Genomic DNA, 17493 nt, shown 5'->3' with positions numbered 1-17493 from the left:
GCCGTCAAGTCAATTCTGACTCATAGAGACCCTACAGGACGGAGTAGAACTACCCCACAGGGTTTCCAAGGAGCATCTGGAAGATTCAAACTGTTGACCTTTTGGTTAGCAGCTGTAGCACTTAACCACTATGCTACCAGGGTTTCCCATCCTGGCATAGGATATTCTTTTCTCCGAGCATTTCTGCCTTGGTACAAGTTGCAGCCTTGGAACAAGCTGTTCGTAAGCTGTCCAGCACTGTGGAAGGAATGGCAAGCAAAACTGCACATACTATATCAAATGAAGAAAAATCTTTGAAATCCCTTGCCATGGTTGTATTGCACCACTGAATTGCCTTAGATTTTTTTCTAGCCCAAAAAGTTGTGGTTTGTGCCATCACTAATACTTCTTGTTGCATTTGAATGAACACTTCTGGCATAGTAGAACAAGACATTAAGGAAATTTGCAAAATGGCTACATGGCTTCACGTACCTGTCCCAGCTAACTTTCCCTTCCTTGATATCTATAACTGGCTACCTGCAGGAATAGGCTATTGGATTAGATCTATACTAATGACTGAATTTGCAATACTTATTGTGATTGTCATTATCATTGGAATTATCGAATGTTGTATGAAAGTTTGGGCCCTGGTAGTGCAGTGATTAAAGTGCTCAGCTGCTAACTGAAAGGTCGGTGGTTTGAACCCACCAGGCACCCTGTGGGAGAGAGATGCGGCAGTCTGCCTCCATAAAGATTTACAGCCTTGGAAGCCCTATGGGGCAGTTCTACTCTGACCTATAGGGTTGCTCTGAGGCAGAATCAACTCAACAGCAGTGGGGTTTTTTGTTTGTTTGTTTTTGGTATGAAAGTTAGTTCCAATGTGATTTCTAAGAAAACCAGCATGTTTCCCAGGAAGTGAATTATGTATATAGATAAGATATATTCTACAGATGGACTTGAGCTCCTGCTTTAAGGTTTGTAGCTTAAACCACAATCTAAGCAGTTCCTGTAATGTAGCCCAACTCTATAATCACCCTCATAGGATGATCACTGACGACTGAGTGCTGCAGCAAAGCATAGTGAAGCCAACGTTTACTGAAGCTGCCTGGCAACAAAGGTACCAGTGGTGCCTGGCTACTACAGATATAGCATCTGGGGTCTTAAATGCTTGCTAATTGAAGCAGCCACTAAGCAACAGCATAATACATTCATAATCTAAGCCCATGCAGAAGAAACTATGCCAACCTAAGTGTGATTAAAGGATTTTAAACAACAAAATCTATGATCAAAAGGAGGGAATGAGTAAAAGATTAAAATTTTAGGCACTTGGTTTGTGGAAAGCTGCAACCTACAGCTAGGATCTTAAACCATCTTAAGCTTTAATATAAAATCAGAATCCATTTTACTACTTGTTAAGTTACTTTAGTGTTTTGTTTGACATAATAAAGTCTTCTGTCTAAAGTAAGGCCAGGATCTATCTTGGCCTCTTGACAATTGTCCAGAACTTAGTTCTGCTTTACTGTTCCCAGAAAATGTTTTACAACTTGTTCCAAGGAAGCCTTTATCAAAATTTGTGGTCTCTTATAAAGTATCAACCAATGAGAAATTAGAAGCAAATTCATTGTGGTTTCTTTGCTCAAGCATGTTAACATGTTTTAGTACATTTGTAGTTTTTCTTGTAATTCCTATCAATACGTATAACTTTTACTGTAACTAACGTATATCCAATCAGAGTGTGATTATTATGATATTTGTTTAATTTTCTTGTAATTGTTTAACATATGGTTTAGTTCCTCTTTCAACTCTTTAAAAATGCTTGTGTGGCGATTCTGCCCAGGCTGTTTGACTTCTTTTCAGTGGACCATGCAGCTCCCCAACTGCAATTGTTTTAGTCCTTAATAAACCTTTGCTTTTAAAATTTCAGAAAAGTGAGCCATTTTGCTCATTCACAAAATGTACTGATTTAAGTAAAAAAAAATGTGTGTTACCTTTTTTTTTTTTAAGGGATTAAACTGTATAACTTTTAAAGGGAAAACAGTTATGTATTGCTGTAAAGGTGATGTCTGTGAAAATTCAAATAATACCGAGGAAGAATGAAAGTGACAGTTCTTCCTCCTGTCCAGTTTCTCAGAGATGATCTCAGTAGGAGTCACCCTCCTTAGCCACCAAACTGGAGTAAGGGAGTTGGCAGCAAAGAGGACCAGGAAACACTGAAGATGACCCAAGGCCAGAAAATTAAGACTTGCTTTCCTAACCAACAAAGTTGGTGAGGAAAGAGTTAAACTCCAGGCTTTTTGACACAGACTGAGAGAAAATTACACCCTTGAAAAGGGAAAAGTTTACCTTCCAATGCCTGTCTCTGAACTGGACTCCACCTAGTGACCATACTCCCTAGAAGGTCCATCTCTCCAGACACTTCTGGGGCTGATTACCAGAAAACAAACAGCCATCTCTCACATGGGAGGGTCCAAGTACCCACTGTCTTTCAAATTCCACATTTAAAATGTCACTTTGTTGGAGGGGGAGGGAGCACTCTGGGCTGGTCTCTCTCTGAACAGTAGCCCTTCTGTCCCAGCAAAGAGGGTGAGCCAGGCCCAGAGGGCCACTCAGATTTGGATAGCCTGAGGGAGATCTGGCTATTCCATAGTGGTCCTGGGCCTGGAAGAACTGTCACCTGGAAGGGAGAAGCCTATTGCAAAATTGGTTCTTCAATGTAATGCTCGGTCAAGGTGGTCCCCAGACCTAACATATTTTCTACCTGTCACACCAAAGCTGGTCTAGAAGGCAGTTCTCCTTGGTTCTGGAAATGACCCCTTGTCTGAGATCTCAGTTCCAGTTTTTACCCACCCATCTTACCTCCTGTCCCAGACTACCCTTCCTTACCTGCATAAAAGGGCGTCCTCGCTGGAGAGGGCTTCAGAGACACATGGATCATTTTCTTCCTGCCTTCCAGTGACCACTATGATTAGACCCAGTAACAGGACTGCTGTGGCCAGCCTCATTGTTGACCTCATGGGCACCTGTAACAGAAGGAGCCTTTAGAGCCTAAGGTCCGCTCTGCAGGGGGCTCCCTTCCCCTGCCCTCCCCCAGGGGCTCGCTTGGTTGGGCAGAGACCTCGGCTAAGTAGAAGGAGAAAGGCAGGCAGTTGCTTGGGGCTGCAGCAGCTAATCTGCCAACCGGACAAGAATACCCTGGAGTACCTGGGCCCACTCCAAGCCAGACTCAATTTGCAGTGCTGGCTGAGGCACCTCCCCTGTCAGGGCAGGGCTTTGCTGTCACTCTTGTCCTGGCTGCCAGTGCGGAGATTGGCCTGCAGAGTTGAAATGCTTATATAAGCCTCTTAGTGCAGCTCCTTGCCCTGCCCCCAGCTCTTGCCCCTGGGATGGTCAGTTGGCTGAAGGCCAGCCTGCTCCTTTGGCCTTTTGGCAAACTCTGGGAAGCTGGTGACCCCAGGCATAGGGCTGGGGGCAGATGCTGCAGGTGTTCACGAGAGCCCTGCTTCAGTTGTTCTCTTAGGAGTAGGGGCTTACAAGGCTATGCCGCTCAGAGTAGCTCTCCCCTTCCAGCCCTCGGTTCCTCTTCCACCTCTCTCAGCCTCTGGAAAGGCCACACTGCTGTCCGATGGGAGGCTGTGACTGGACACTGTGACTGCATGTAGGAGGGGCTGCTGTTCATGGGGTCAGGCAGCCCCAGCTTCAAGGCCAGCTCTTGAAGGGCCAGCTGAGGACAGAAGAGTGCCTCCAACTGCACCCCGCAGCAGTGCTGAACTCAGCACTCTCCCAAAATAATAATCTATGGAGAAGAAGGCCAAGCAAAGCTGCTCCGGAAGGGGGAGGTCTGCACCAACACTTCGACACTGGGAGCAAGCGGGACCTGGGCTGAGCCCACACTGAGCCTCCTCGGCCTGGACAGCTGAGCCTGCATCCCCCCTGGGAACTCTACTGCAGAAAGGAGTGTGTGGGACTCTCATTAGATCCAGAGCAGATGGGGGAAGATCAAAAGCAGCTCTCTTAATGCTTTTCCAATTGATCTGCTCTCTGTTCCCTCAGAGAGAGGGTTAGAGGTTGTAGGGGGTTGTGTACCACCAGCTGGGAGCTCAGGACTTCTGGGTTCTGCTCTGAGCTCTGCCCAGTGGTGACTGGGAAAGTTAATGCCTCCCTAGGATGCACCATTTCCCCCTTTCAGAAAGAAGGAAAATGATCCCATCACCCTGTGCCTTGCTAAGGAAGATGACATAACTTCCATGTAAAGTACACGCAGCTAGGTCTTTACAGATTTTTTTGTATCCAGCATAGCCTGCTTTCCAGTTGAATTTCTGCTTCCATGATCCCACTTTATAGACAAAAGGCCTCCCCCTTCCCAAGCAGCTTCCTCCTTACTTAGTATGTGCCAGGCACTTGCATCACTGAATTCTCGTAACAACCTAGTGAAGTAGGTACTAGTATTATCCCAGTTCACAGAGGATGAGATTGAGGCACAGAGAGATTAGATAACTTGACCTTGCTCATACAGGCAGTAAGATGCAGACCTGGGATTTGAACTTAGGCAGTCTGGGTCCAGACTCTATGCTTTTAAACACTCTGCTCTGCTTCCCCCTCTTGCTGCTCTGTTGTCCCTCTGTTTACTTCCCTCTATTCCTTTTGCTCTTGGGATAAAGCCCAGAGTCTTCCACATGGCCCACAATGCCCTGCGCGATCTGTCTCTTCCTGCCTCTCCCGTGTCTAGTCGCTCTCTGCCTCTCACATGTTTACTCCAACCAGTCCTCTGCCCAGTGAGCCAAGCTCCCTCCTGCCCCAGGGCCTTTTGTCCCAGGGCCTCCTGCCCCACTCCCTCTTCCTACCCTCTTTGGTATGTAGCTGAAATGCCATTTTTTCAGAGAATCTTGCCCTGCCCCCAGGCCCCAATAGATTCCTTTTATATATAATCAGAACATCTTATTCTTTTCCTTATTGTTCTTGTATGTTTACAATAAGTTATTTTGTAGTTATTTGCTGAATGATGGTCTATCCCACTAGATGGCAAACTTCTTGGAGACAGTCACCAAGTCTGTCTTCAGCATTTCAAGTTTCATGCCTTGTATGTATAGATGCTTAATGAATTCTTGTTTGAATGCATGGCAAACTTGCCATTTCTGTTTCTGATAGTCCATATTTCCACTTAACAGCTCATAAGTCTCTATAAACATCAGTAGGAAAATAACCACTCAGGCTGGCCCCTAGCCGTGGATCTCTTGTGCTTGTTTATCTAACCTTCTCTAGTTTGTTTATGTACAGAGAGATCTGTCAACACAGTGGTTCTCAGTATTTTCAAACCCGATCTTTCTCTTGGGGATTTTTAGGACTTCGTTGCATGCTTGGAAATCAAAAGCTGGGAGCCATGTTCAAACCCAGGGAGGGACAACTCCGCCTCCCCAGCACCACTCTGCTTTGCTCAATTTTCTCATTCCTGGAAGCTCCCAGCTCTAGATCCCTCAGTCCCTCTCCTGGAGACCCTTTCTTTTCCTTCAATCACCTGGTCTGGTACTACCCCTAACTACCATCAACCAGATCAAGCCTGCTGGCTTCCTGATATCCCTTGATCCTTCCAGTCACCAGGGTCAGCTGGACCAGTGATCTTGGAGCTCTTGACACCCCTCTCATCTTTCCAGGCCTCCTGACAGCCTACATCACTGCCCAGGAGTCCCCTGCTCTTCCCTACCTGACACAGTATCCCATTCTCCCCTCCCTCTGCCCAAGCTCTGTGATCTCTATTAAACTGTAGTGAACAATTCCCCCTTCTTTTTTTTCTTCATTCCTAATAAAAAAATTTAATTGAGGGTAAATTTTAATTTCAAGTTTATGTACTATAAGATTTATCCTTTCAACGTGAACAACTCAGTGGCTTTTAGTATATTCACAATGTTGTGCAACCACTACCACAATCTTATTTCAGGAGATTTTTATCACCACACAAAAAAAGCCCCGTACCCAATAGCAATAGCCCCCCATTTTCCCTTCCCTCCCAGGCCCTGGTAACCACTAATCTACTTTCTGTCTCTTTGGATTTGCCTACTCTGGACAAGTCATATAAATAAAACCTTACAATGTGTGGCCTTTTGTGCCTGGCTTCTGTCATTTAGCATGATGTTTTTAAAGTTCATCCATGTCGTAGCATGTACCAGTATTTCATTCTTTTTTATGGCGACATAATAATTATCCCACTATATGAACATGTCACGTTTTGGTTATCTATTCATGTTTAATCTTTTGAGGGACTGCCAGACTGTCTTCCAAAGTGACTGCACCATTTTATAGTTCCACAAACTATGTACATATATGAGAGTTCCAATTTCTCTACATCCTCACCAACACTTATTATTGTCTGTCTTTTTTTTTTTTAAGTGCACTCAAAATTTTAATGAGGGCTAATAACAAAGTGTGAAAAACAAACAAATAAACAAGAACAGATTCATAATCCATATGAGTATTTGATAAATCATAGCCTTAAGGAACGTCTTACATTTGTAGAGTGCATTGTTCTTCATAGCATAGAAAGCGCAATCATAGGCGTTCTTGCATTTGATTTACAACCTCACTGATCCACAGACAGCGGAGGTATGGTTATTATGTTATTGCAGATAGGGAAATTGGGGCTCAGAGAAGTTGCAATTTCTGACATAGTAAAGGCTTGCTATGCACCAGGCACTGTGTTAAGAAGCTTATATTTAGTTTCTTATTTCATCTTTACCACTGCCCTATGCTACAGAGATTATTATTTCTGAGATTTTGTGGTTGAGAAAATTGAAAAGAGGTTAATTAACTTATCCAAATATACATGACTGGTAAGGAACAAAGACAGTTCTCAAACCCAGACAAACTGACACAAGGACACTATGAGCTCCTGCAAGTAATGTTATACTGCCTCTTTTGACTCTCTGCCTGTGAGTTTTCTTTCTTCTTCTTTTGTGGTTCTTACAACTTTCTGTTCTATTAAAATGCCAGAAACAATGCATTACATAATGTAGTTATCCAAATACTCTCAAAAAATTCAGTGGACTAACTTAACATGTGCCTGGTTTTAATTAGCACACGTTGTAATTTCCGTGTCCAGTCAGTGACCAGTGCCCTTCACAGAATTTTTTGTTTGTTTGTTTTTAATTGGAGAATTAGCAGATATTATCTACTGAGATGAATTTTGGAACTTGTTATCAACTGGAGCCATTTAATTTATCATCCAAACTGGGATATTTTTGAGAGTAAAAAAAGAGCTAACTAGGCAGGTGTGATTGTTAAGGTTATGTGTGAACTTGGCTGGGCCATGATTCGCAGTGATTTGGCAATTATGGTATAGCTTGGTAGTCTTATGATGATGAGATTACTTCCACATTGAGATTTGATGTAATATGATCACCTCCATGATGAGATCTGCTGTGAGTAGCCAGTCAGTTGAAAGGGAGTTTCCTTGGGGGTGTGACTTGCATCCAATATATAAGTGGATTTTCTATTAAGACTCATGGGTTTTGCTAGCTCTGGGTCCTGCGGCTGTCCCCTGTTTGTCTGATCTCTGGTTCTTGGTTCTTGAGCCAGCAGCTTACCTGCTGTCTGACCTACCGATCTTGGGTTCACCAGCCCTTGTGGCTAAGTGAATCAGGGAGAAGCCTCTATCCTGACCACGGACTTGGGACCTTCCAGCCTCTATAATCGCATGAGCCATTTCCTTGATATAAATCTTTCTCTATATATACATTTATACGTTCTACTGTTTTGCTTCTCACAACAGGGCTCCAGGACAATTGATATAAACTCAGATCATCCCTGGCAAGCAGGGATGTGTGGCCACCACAACCGAAAGGGTGAGGGTAGGTAAGAGAAATTTAGCTAGTAGAAGAAGCAAGTTGCTTGACTCATCTTCACAGAATAATGATTTCTCCTCACTGAGATTGGAATGTAGTAGGCATGAAGTAAATATTTGTTAAATAAATTAAGAAATGAATACATGAAGTGTATATAGGGATTCTCACATTAAATGACTGAAGGGGACCATAATATGACTGTATCAGTCATATTTTGCTTCTGTAGTATAATTACTCTTAAGAGTACAAATTGACGTGACAGGGTTACATGATACTAGCAAAAACACCAGTTGTATATTGTGGATTAGAACACATTCATGTCAATTTTTAACATAAATGTATGTTTTTGTTTTTCATACTTATCATGAACATCTCTTGCAATGACGTCTAGAAGCTCTGCTTTTGCTAGAAGTTCTAAAGTAAGAGCTCACACTGTTTTGCTGTAAGATACACTTCAGTGAAGAATTTAAAACATTGCTTTAGGACATGGGTTGGGTAAATTTTATGCTATTTGAGATTCTGGGATTCCATAATGGCTCCTTTAAAGTCTATTCTGCCAGAAATTAATATTGTCACGCCTGCCTTTTTTTGATTGCTGTTTGCTTAGTATATTTTTTTCCATCCTTGGAGTTTTACTTTGTGTCTTTAAGTCTAAGGTATGTCTCTTGTAGGCAGCATGTAGACAGATCGTTTTTAAAATCCATTTTGCCACTCTCTGTCTCTTTATTGGTATATTTAGTCCATTTACATTCAGAGTAATTATGGATAGGGATGAGTTTAGTGCTGTCATTTTGACGTCTTTTTTTGTGTGTTGTTGACAGTTTCTTTTTCCCGCTTAATTTTTTGTGCTGAGTAGTTTATCTTTATATATTGTCTTTTCCTCTTATGTGTTGTTGTTGATTTTGTTTTGCTGAGACTTTATTTTTTTCTTATATTTTATTCTGATGAGTAGGATTGTTAGTCTCCTTTGTGGTTACCTTAATATTTACCCCTATTTTTCTAAGTTTAAACCTTTTATTTCTTTATATCGCCTTAACTTCCACTCCATATGAAAGATCTATGATTACCTTTCTTAGTCCCTCTGAATTGTTTTAACGTTGTCTTTTTTTACATAATGATATTGCTGTTTCCCTGTTTTGAGTTTTTTTTTTTTTTTAATCTTGATTTATTTTTGTGATTTACCTATCTGGGTTGACATCTGGTTGCTCTGTCCTGTGTTCTAGTCTTGGGTTGGTATCTGATATTATTGATTTTCTAACCAGAGAACTCCCTTTAGTATTTCTTGTAGTTTTGTTTTGTTTTTTATGAATTCCCTAAACTTCTATTTATCTGGAAATGTCCTCATTTCACCTTTATATTTGAGAGAAAGTTTTGCTGGATATACGATTCTTGGCTGGCAATTTTTTTCCATCAGTGCTTTATATAAGTCATCCCATTGCCTTCTTACCTGCATGGTTTCTGTCAAGTAGTCCAAGTTTATTCTTATTGACTCTCCTTTGTAGATGACTTTTTGTTAATCCTCAGTTGCTCTTACAATTCTCTCTTTATCTTTGGTTTTGGCAAGTTTGATTAAAATGCCTTGGTGACTTTCTTTTAACATCTACCTTATGTGGAGTTCAATGAGCATTTTGGATAGATATTTTCTCATCTTTCACGATATCAGGGAAGTTTTCTGCCAAAAAATCTTCAACAATTCTCTCTGTATTTTCTGTTATCCCTTCCTGTTCTGGTACTCCAATCACTCGTAGGTTATTTCTCTTGATAGAGTCCCACATGATTCTTAGGGTTTTTTCATTTTTTAAAATGCTTTTATCTGATTTTTCTTTGAATATATTGGTGCCAAGTGTTTTATCTTCAATCTCACTAATTCTGCCTTCCATTTCCTCAGTTCTGCTCCTCTGACTTTCTACTGAGTTGTCTAATTCTGTAATTTTATTGTTAATCTTCTGAATTTCTGATTGCTGTCTCTCTATGGGTGGAAACCCTGTTGGCATAGTAGTTAAGCACTACAGCTGCTAACCAAGATGTCAGCAGTTTGAATCCACCAGGCTCTCCTTGGAAACTCTATGGGGCAGTTCTACTCTGTCCTATAGGGTCACTATGAGTCAGAATCGACTCGATGGCAGTGGGTTTGGTTTTTTGGTCTCTCTGTGGATTCTTGCAGCTTAATAAGTTTTTCATTATGTTCTTGAATAACCTTTTTAATTTCTTCAGCCGCTTTATCTGTGTGTTCCTTGGCTTGTTCTGCATTTTGCCAGCTCTCTTTCCTGACGTCTTGAAGAGTTCTGTATACTACTCTTTCGTATTTTGCATCTGGTAATTCCAGGAAGACAACTTCATCCTGAAAATTCAATTCTTTGATTCTTTGTTTTGACAGCTTGTTGAAGCAATCATGGTCTGCTTCTTTATGTGATTTGATATTGACTGTTGTCTCCAAGCCATCTATAAGTTATTGTTTTAGTTTATTTTATGTTTCCTTACTGTATTCTGGCTTCTTGCTTTGTTTCATTTTGATATGCCCAGATAGGCTGCTTGAGTGAGCTATCTTGATTACTTTTGCCTTTGAAGCTCTATCATCCTGTCACCAGATGGCTAGAGCTGTTACCAGGTATATGAGCCCATGAGTCCATTCACTTTTCTTGTATGGATTCAGCTCAGGTGTCCAGTCCAGGTTGTTGGTCATCAAGTGTGTGGTACAGGCTCTGTCCTATAGTCTTAGAGGGGCAGGGGCTATTGGTGTAAGTACAGGTATCTGGTTGCAGCAGGTGGTCACGCTCTGAACAAGGCAGGGGAGTACAACCATCCTCTGAGTGTCTGTGAGGAAAGCATGTTCTTATTCCCTAAAGCTCACAGGTGGGTAGGTTCTGCAGCCAGATCATAGGCACCCAATGCTTTTGGTTGCAAGGACTGGGAGGTACCACTTATCCTTGGACTCCTGTCACAGGTGGCTAGGTTTTATGGGTGGAACCACCAGTCCTTAGGCCCCTGATGTGGGTAGGTGAGATCCCTGTTTAATAGGCAAAGTAGTGTCAAACATCAAAGACTCACCTCTCCACTGCACAGCTGAAACAGTTGCAGTCTGCCAACAAGGGCCCATTCCCCTGAAATGAGCCCACACAGGTCCATGCAGGGGAGAAAGGAATTCAAAATCCAACGACCATTTGTGCCTGGACAAGAGCCACCTCTGTCCTAAGCTCCCCAGTTTGGCAGAGCTGGCAGATTATCTTTTCTCCCGATTATGAATTTATTTTTCTCCAAGGCTGGGAGAATGGCTTAGAGTGTGCAGCAGGACCTGTCTCAGGCCCAGGGAAATCGACGGCCACTGAAGCCAGCTTGGGGGCTAGGGGCATGGTACAATAAACGAAACTACTTAGCTTTTGCTGAAAGCGCCATTCTTCTCTGGTTTCAGAGGTGTGAGCAGTCTGTGCGGCTTGCTGTCTCTCCCTGTGGAAACCACATCCAGAATGCTACTGCCAGCCCTGCCGTGGTCTCTCCAGGGAATGGTGCCTGAGAGTTCCAACAATTCAGGTCCAACAAGTCTTGTCTGCTTTTGAACAGTCTCTCCCTCCCCCTGCCTCTCAGTCCATTTTCTAACTTTGCCTTTGATGTTCAGGGCTCCTAGCTTGTCACATATATAATCGTTTCAATTGTTTTTTCGGGTCCTTGTTGTAAGAGGGATCACCAGAAGCATCTGACTACTCCGTCATCTTGGCCCCCTGTCTGTCCTTTTGATTATAGTCATGTTAGTGAGTGTGAAGTAGTATCTCATTGTGGTTTTGATTTGCATATCACCCTGGTGGCATAATGGTTAAGCCCTTGGGTGCTAACCAAAACGTTGGCAATTTGAACCCACCCAGAGGCCCTGCAGGAGATAAGACCTGGCGATCCGCTTCTGTAAAGATTTCAGCCTAGGAAACCCTATGGGACAGGTCTGCTTCATCTTATAGCATCATTAGAGGTTAGAATTGACTCAGCAGCACACAAAAACAACATAATGTTGAACATTTTTCATGTGCTTTTTGGCCATTTGTATATCTTCTTTGGAGAAATGCCTATTCAATTTCTTTACCCACTTAAAAAAATAGCTTATTTGTCTTTTTAGCGTTGAGTTGTAAGAGTTCTTTATATATTCTGTATACTGAACTCTTATCAGATATATGATTTCTAAATACTTTCTTCCATTCTGTGCGTAGTCTTTTCACTTTCTTGATAGTGTCTTCTGAAGCACAAAAGTTTTTAATTTCGATGAAGTCCAATTTGTCTATTTTTTCTTTAGTTGTTTGTTCTCTAAATGTCATATCTAAATCATTGATTAATCCGAAGTAATGAAGATTTACACCTATGTTTTCTTCTGAGAGTTTTATGTTTTACATTTAGGTCTTCGATCCATTTTGAGTTAATTTTTGTGTGTGGTGTGAGGTAGGGGTCCAACTACATTCTTTTGCATGTGGCAGTCCAGTTGTCCCAGCACCATTTGTTGAAAAGACAATTCTTTCCCTCATTAAAAAAACAAAAACCTTCATTCTTAACTTTTTAACCAAATAGCTCTCTCCATTGTCTGCCATAACTGGAATTTCCCTATGTCCTTTTAAGTAGTGACTTCTCAGTCTCCCATACCTCCTGTATCTCAGGGCTGGAAGGTGCCCAGCGTCCCATTGCTGTTGCTCCAGACCGTGACTGCTCATTCTTCTTGCCAAACTCTCACTCTTCAAGGCTCACTCCACCTGGAACCAGTCCTTATCAGGGTCATAGGCCTTCCTTTCACTTCTCCCTCACTGAAGATGCTGCTCCCTGGTACACAAACATTCTTCCTGATCCAAGTCTTGCCATCAGCTTGGATAACTTCCACATCCATGTGGACGCTCATTCCCAATTCTTTCCTCCCCTCTTCCCAGCCTCCCTTTCCATAGTCACTTCTTGGACTCTGCCATCACAGCAAACTGCTCCATCCCTAAAATCTTAAATTCAAACAGCTGTTCTGACCACAACCTCTCCTTCCTACTCTCTCATTTTATTACTCCCACTGCACCTAGTCTTTCATCTCATTCTGAACTCTGGTCCTTTGACCACTCTCCTTTCTCCTTACCTATTCTGACTTCCTTCTGTCTGGTACCTAGGTCCTGTGAACCTTTTCTTCCACCATTCACTTGCTAACATCTTCAAGTTCCGCTATGTCCCACCCCCATCCTCCTGCTGCAGCCTTTGAGCACAGGTCCAATTTTGGAACAGTCCAAGTGCCTGCCCCACCATGTACCCTTGCTGCTCCCCACACCTTCTCCTTCTTTCAGTACGCTGTGCCCTTGGCAGAGCCTCGGGCAGAGGGGGGAGGGACAGGGGAAAGATTCCGGGAGGTGCTGAGGTTGAATTTCTTGTCTACCTTACTGGATGGATATTAGAGAAGAAGTAAGATTTGCTTTGGTTTAAAGCAAGATTTATGGTACTTCTTGCATTTTGCAAGCATTTCTTACTCTTTATACCTCAAAGATGGAATCCAGAGCACTGGATCTGGAAGGGCCCTTAGGGATCATTAATTCAATAAATAGTCACAGAGGGCTGACTCAGCCCAGAATTATTCCAGCCCTGGGCAAGAGGGTAAAGAAGGCAGATTTGTCTTTTGGAGCTTACACTCCAGACCAGCATCTTCATTGCTTTCTGAGGTCAGCAGAAAAATGCTGCCAGCTGGATTCTCCTCTGGGGACTAACAGAGAAGGCCCACAGATTAGCAAAGTGTCTGACCTCAGTTCAGTCCAGTATTTCCCTGTTTTATTCACCCATGGAACCCTTTTTCTGCAATATATCTGCTAAAATCCCAGGAACTAGTTTTCTATGCAGTGAGTGAGAGTTTAGGCTTTTAATCAAAAGGTTGGAATTCTAATCCACCAGCCGCTCCTTGGAAACCCTATGGGGCAGCTCTACTCTGTTCTATAGGATCATTAGGAGTCAGAATCGACTAGATGGCAATGGGTTTTGTTTAGTGTTCTACAGAGTCCACTTTGGGAGCACTGGCCTAATCCAGATTCCTCATTGAATAGGCAACTTGATCAGTCTTGCAAACTACTCTCCATTCTCCTGATTGGTTCTGCTGTTTCCCACCTCTAGGCCTTTGCATAGCTGTTCTCTCTGCAAGGAGTGTCCTTCTTTCCTGCCCATCATCCTTCAGGTATTATTTAGGAGTCCCTGAATGGTGCCCTGGTGGTATAGTGGTTAAGCATTCAGCCACTAACCAAAAAGCTGGCAGTTCGAATCTATCAGTTGCTCCTTGGAAACCCTATGAAGAAGGTCCTATAGGGTTGCTATAATTCAGAATTGACTTGATGGCGATGGGTTTGGTTTTTTGGTTTTGGCTTATGTAAATGGTTAATGTGCTCCCATGCTAGCCAAAAGTTTGGAGGTTTGAATCCACCCAGAGGTGCCTTGGAAGAAAGGCCTGGCGATTTACTTTAGAAAAATCAGCCACTGAAAACTCTGTATAACTCAGGGGACATATACATCAATTGGCACAGCATAGTTCTTAAAGACAATATTCTACATCCGATTTGGTGAGTAGCATCTGGGGTCTTAAAAGCTTGTGAATGGCTATCTAAGATACAACTATCGGTCTCTTCCAGTCCGGAGCAAAGGAGAGTGAAAAAAATGAACGACTCAAGGGAGCAATTTGTCCAGAGGACTAATGGACAACATGAACTACAGCCCACATGACCTGACCTCAAGGCCAGAAGAACTATGATGGTACCTGGCTACCGCTACTGACCGCTCTGACTAGCATTACAGCCTAGAGCCCGAGGCAGAGCAGGAGAAAAATGTAGAACAAAAGATCAAATTCACAAAAAAGGCCAGACTTACTGGTCTGACAGAGAATGGAGGAACCCCTGAGACTATGGCCTTAAGACACCCATCCGACCTGGGATGGAAGCCATTCCTGGAGACCACCTTCCAGCCAAACAATAGACAAGCCTATAAAATAAACAATAGCACCCTGAGGAACATGCTCCTTAGAACAATAGATTATAAGAGATCCAAATGGCAATATTTGCCCAAAAAGCAAAGATCAGAAGGCAGGAAGGGGTAGAAAATCAGGATGAAAGGAAATGGGGAACCCAGGGTAGAAATGGGGAGAGTGCTGACACATTGTGGGGAATGAAGCCAAGGCCATGAAACGCTACGTACAAACTACTGAATGGGAATCTAATTTGCTCAGTAAATTACGGAGTCCAGTTTCAATGTGATATTTATGGGGTCTGCACGAGTGAGAGTCAACTGGGAGACAACAGTTTTTTGTTCGTTTTCAGGTATTATTTAAATATCACTTCCTTCAGGGAACCTTCTTGGATATCCTTTCATATGCACATACAGTATCTGCAATAATTCTGAGGAGATAGTGCATATCAGGCTATTTTTATTTGCCTATTGTGCTTATCTGCCACTAGGCTGAAAACTTTATGAGGGGAAGGGCCATATGTGTCCTGTGAATTGCTGTGTCTCTGGCACCTAGCAAGGTACCTTGGAAAGAGCAGGTGCTCAATTAACATTTGCGGAAGGAAGGAAAAAAGGGAGAGTCAGATGATGCTTCCTAAAGATCACACCTCCACCTCTCTTAGATATAATCAAGGTCTCACTTTCACTCCCAGAGCCAAGTTTGTTCCTTCCTCAGTAGCATTCATTGATATGCTTCTTCATTTCTAGTTTTCTGTGCTATGCTTCAACTTGTGAGGGCCTCAATTGTCTCTGTGTTCCCCACAGCACTTTGACATAAATGCTCAATAAATCATTAAATAAATGAACACATTTAAAAACAATATGCTGTAAACAGAATATGCTGACCTTTTGTTGTCCTTGGGCCATCTTTTAGTCATCAACCACTATTTGCTGCTGTTTATCCAGATGACCAATTTGGAAATTGTCTTGGAATGAAAAAGTGTTATTTTTTCATATTTTAATTTCTTTTGTTGTTATTTTAAGAAACTCTTGCTTTCCTTTTATGGCATCTTGAATAGTAGATCCTTAACTTATCAAGCAGAGCATACAGGAATCAGGGGAGGGAGGGCAAAGAGTGCTCCACAGCCAGAGTTCCTGAGTAATTAAATTCCCAAGCTCTGGGACCAGGAGAGTGACTGTGAGATAAGCCCAGCCCTGGCCTCTGTCCTACCCCTCCTCTTATCCAAGGATTCTGCTAAACTTCTGGCCAGAGGGGAGGCCTAGGACACTTTGCTCCAGGGACACAAATTTTCTGTTCAGGTAGCCTCAGATTATCGGTCTCTGCAACCAACTGTTAACCTAATAATCCCATTTCTCCAGTCATGTATTGTACATATTAATTAATCACTTCACTCACAGAATGAAAGACCCCAGAGGCACAATGAAATGGCAGCGCTTCTCACTTCTTTGCTGCCATTCCGTCCATGAAAGGTTGGGCATTTTGTCTGTTTTCGTGGAGGTGAACATTGAACTTAGAATCTGAGCTGTGTATCTGCCTAGCCTCTTCCTCACTTTACAGATTCAACCTGTGGTTCTCCCAACATTTCTGAAGATGTAGGGAGATAGGAATTTTCTTCCTACTTCAAGGAAAGAAACTAAGTCTGTCAGAAGTCAGGCCTGCCTGAATTTGAAATCAGTATTGCTAATCCCAGTACAGAATATTAACAGTGAGAAATGTGCCAAAACACCCTTTCTGAGGAGAGTTAGAGAAACGTTTGATGCTTAGAGACAAGCGCCTAGAAACATCGTGAAAGACACCTTAAAGAGCACCTTGAATAATGGCCTCAAACGATGCTAGAAAGAAGAAATCAGAAATTGCCCCCTTAACAATAATTCTCTTTAGCTCCTTAGACCACAGTTCCTATTTGAGACTTACCCTCTCTCTCTTCGCTCTTTCTTGAAAGTCCTTGCCTTACACTGACTAGGGGGAAGAGCCTCTGTCACTTACCCAGAGCATTGTGGGAGCCGTTGGGCGGTGGTGGGGAGGGGGTGAGATATCTTGGCAGGTTTTTGGGCTGGAGAAGGTGGGGAGAAAGTTCCCTCCAGGATGCTCCACAGTGGGCCTCTTAAGGTAATCAGGGTTTGCCAGTGTTGAAGGTGTGAGGGTGTTGGGGAAGGTTCCTGAAGAAGCAGGAAGTCAGAGCCTTGCACAGCAGTTGGCCGTTGGGGAGGCAGTTGGAGCAAGTTCCAGGAAAGTTCCAGGGAGGAGCTAATATGTAGGGTGGGAAAGAATAGGAAAAGAAGAATGGGTGGGTTTTCTGGCATTCCCCCTTCCAAGGATTGTAAGGAAAAGAGTGGAAAACACAGAGACAATTCTCTTACCATCTCTCCTATAGTTCAAGACATACAGCAAGGCAGGCAGAGAAGACACTAGAGATGCACAAAGAGAAAGATGCAGGGGGTAGAAAGAGAAGCCACTGGAGTCCAGAGTCCTGGAAACAGATGCACAGCATTTGACTATGTGGAGCAGAGGCACATAGACACAGACAGTGGAGAGATGGGCTTGAGAACTGTGAACGTTAAGGTTATGTGTCAGCTTGGCTGGGCCATGATTCTCAGTGGTTTGGCAGTTATGATGTAGTTTGGCAGTCATATGATGATGTGATCACCTCCATGGTGGGTATCTGCTGTGAGTAGCCAATCAGTTGAAAGGTTTCCTTGGGGGTGTGGCCTGTATCAAATATATAAGTGGACTTTCTGGAAAGAC

General features: G+C 42.9%; 1 protein-coding gene across 2 annotated transcripts in view; it reads right to left on the bottom strand.

Annotated features, from left to right (window-relative positions):
• PEBP4 (phosphatidylethanolamine binding protein 4) overlaps positions 1–3171 on the bottom strand; it is a 276596-nt gene extending 273425 nt beyond the window's left edge. For both annotated transcript variants that reach the window (XM_064272694.1, XM_064272695.1), the window contains exons 1-2: positions 3095–3171; positions 2863–2999 (exon numbers count right to left, since the gene is read on the bottom strand). In XM_064272694.1, coding sequence (XP_064128764.1) covers positions 2863–2993 — 131 coding nt within the window. In that variant the 5' untranslated portion in view covers positions 2994–2999; positions 3095–3171. The remainder of the gene's footprint in view (positions 1–2862; positions 3000–3094) is intronic.
• Between the last annotated feature and the right edge of the window lie 14322 nt (positions 3172–17493).

The sequence above is a fragment of the Loxodonta africana genome, chromosome 19 (genome assembly GCF_030014295.1).
Source record: "Loxodonta africana isolate mLoxAfr1 chromosome 19, mLoxAfr1.hap2, whole genome shotgun sequence".
Lineage (NCBI taxonomy): Eukaryota > Metazoa > Chordata > Mammalia > Proboscidea > Elephantidae > Loxodonta > Loxodonta africana.
This window is presented reverse-complemented; position numbering and strand designations above follow the sequence as displayed.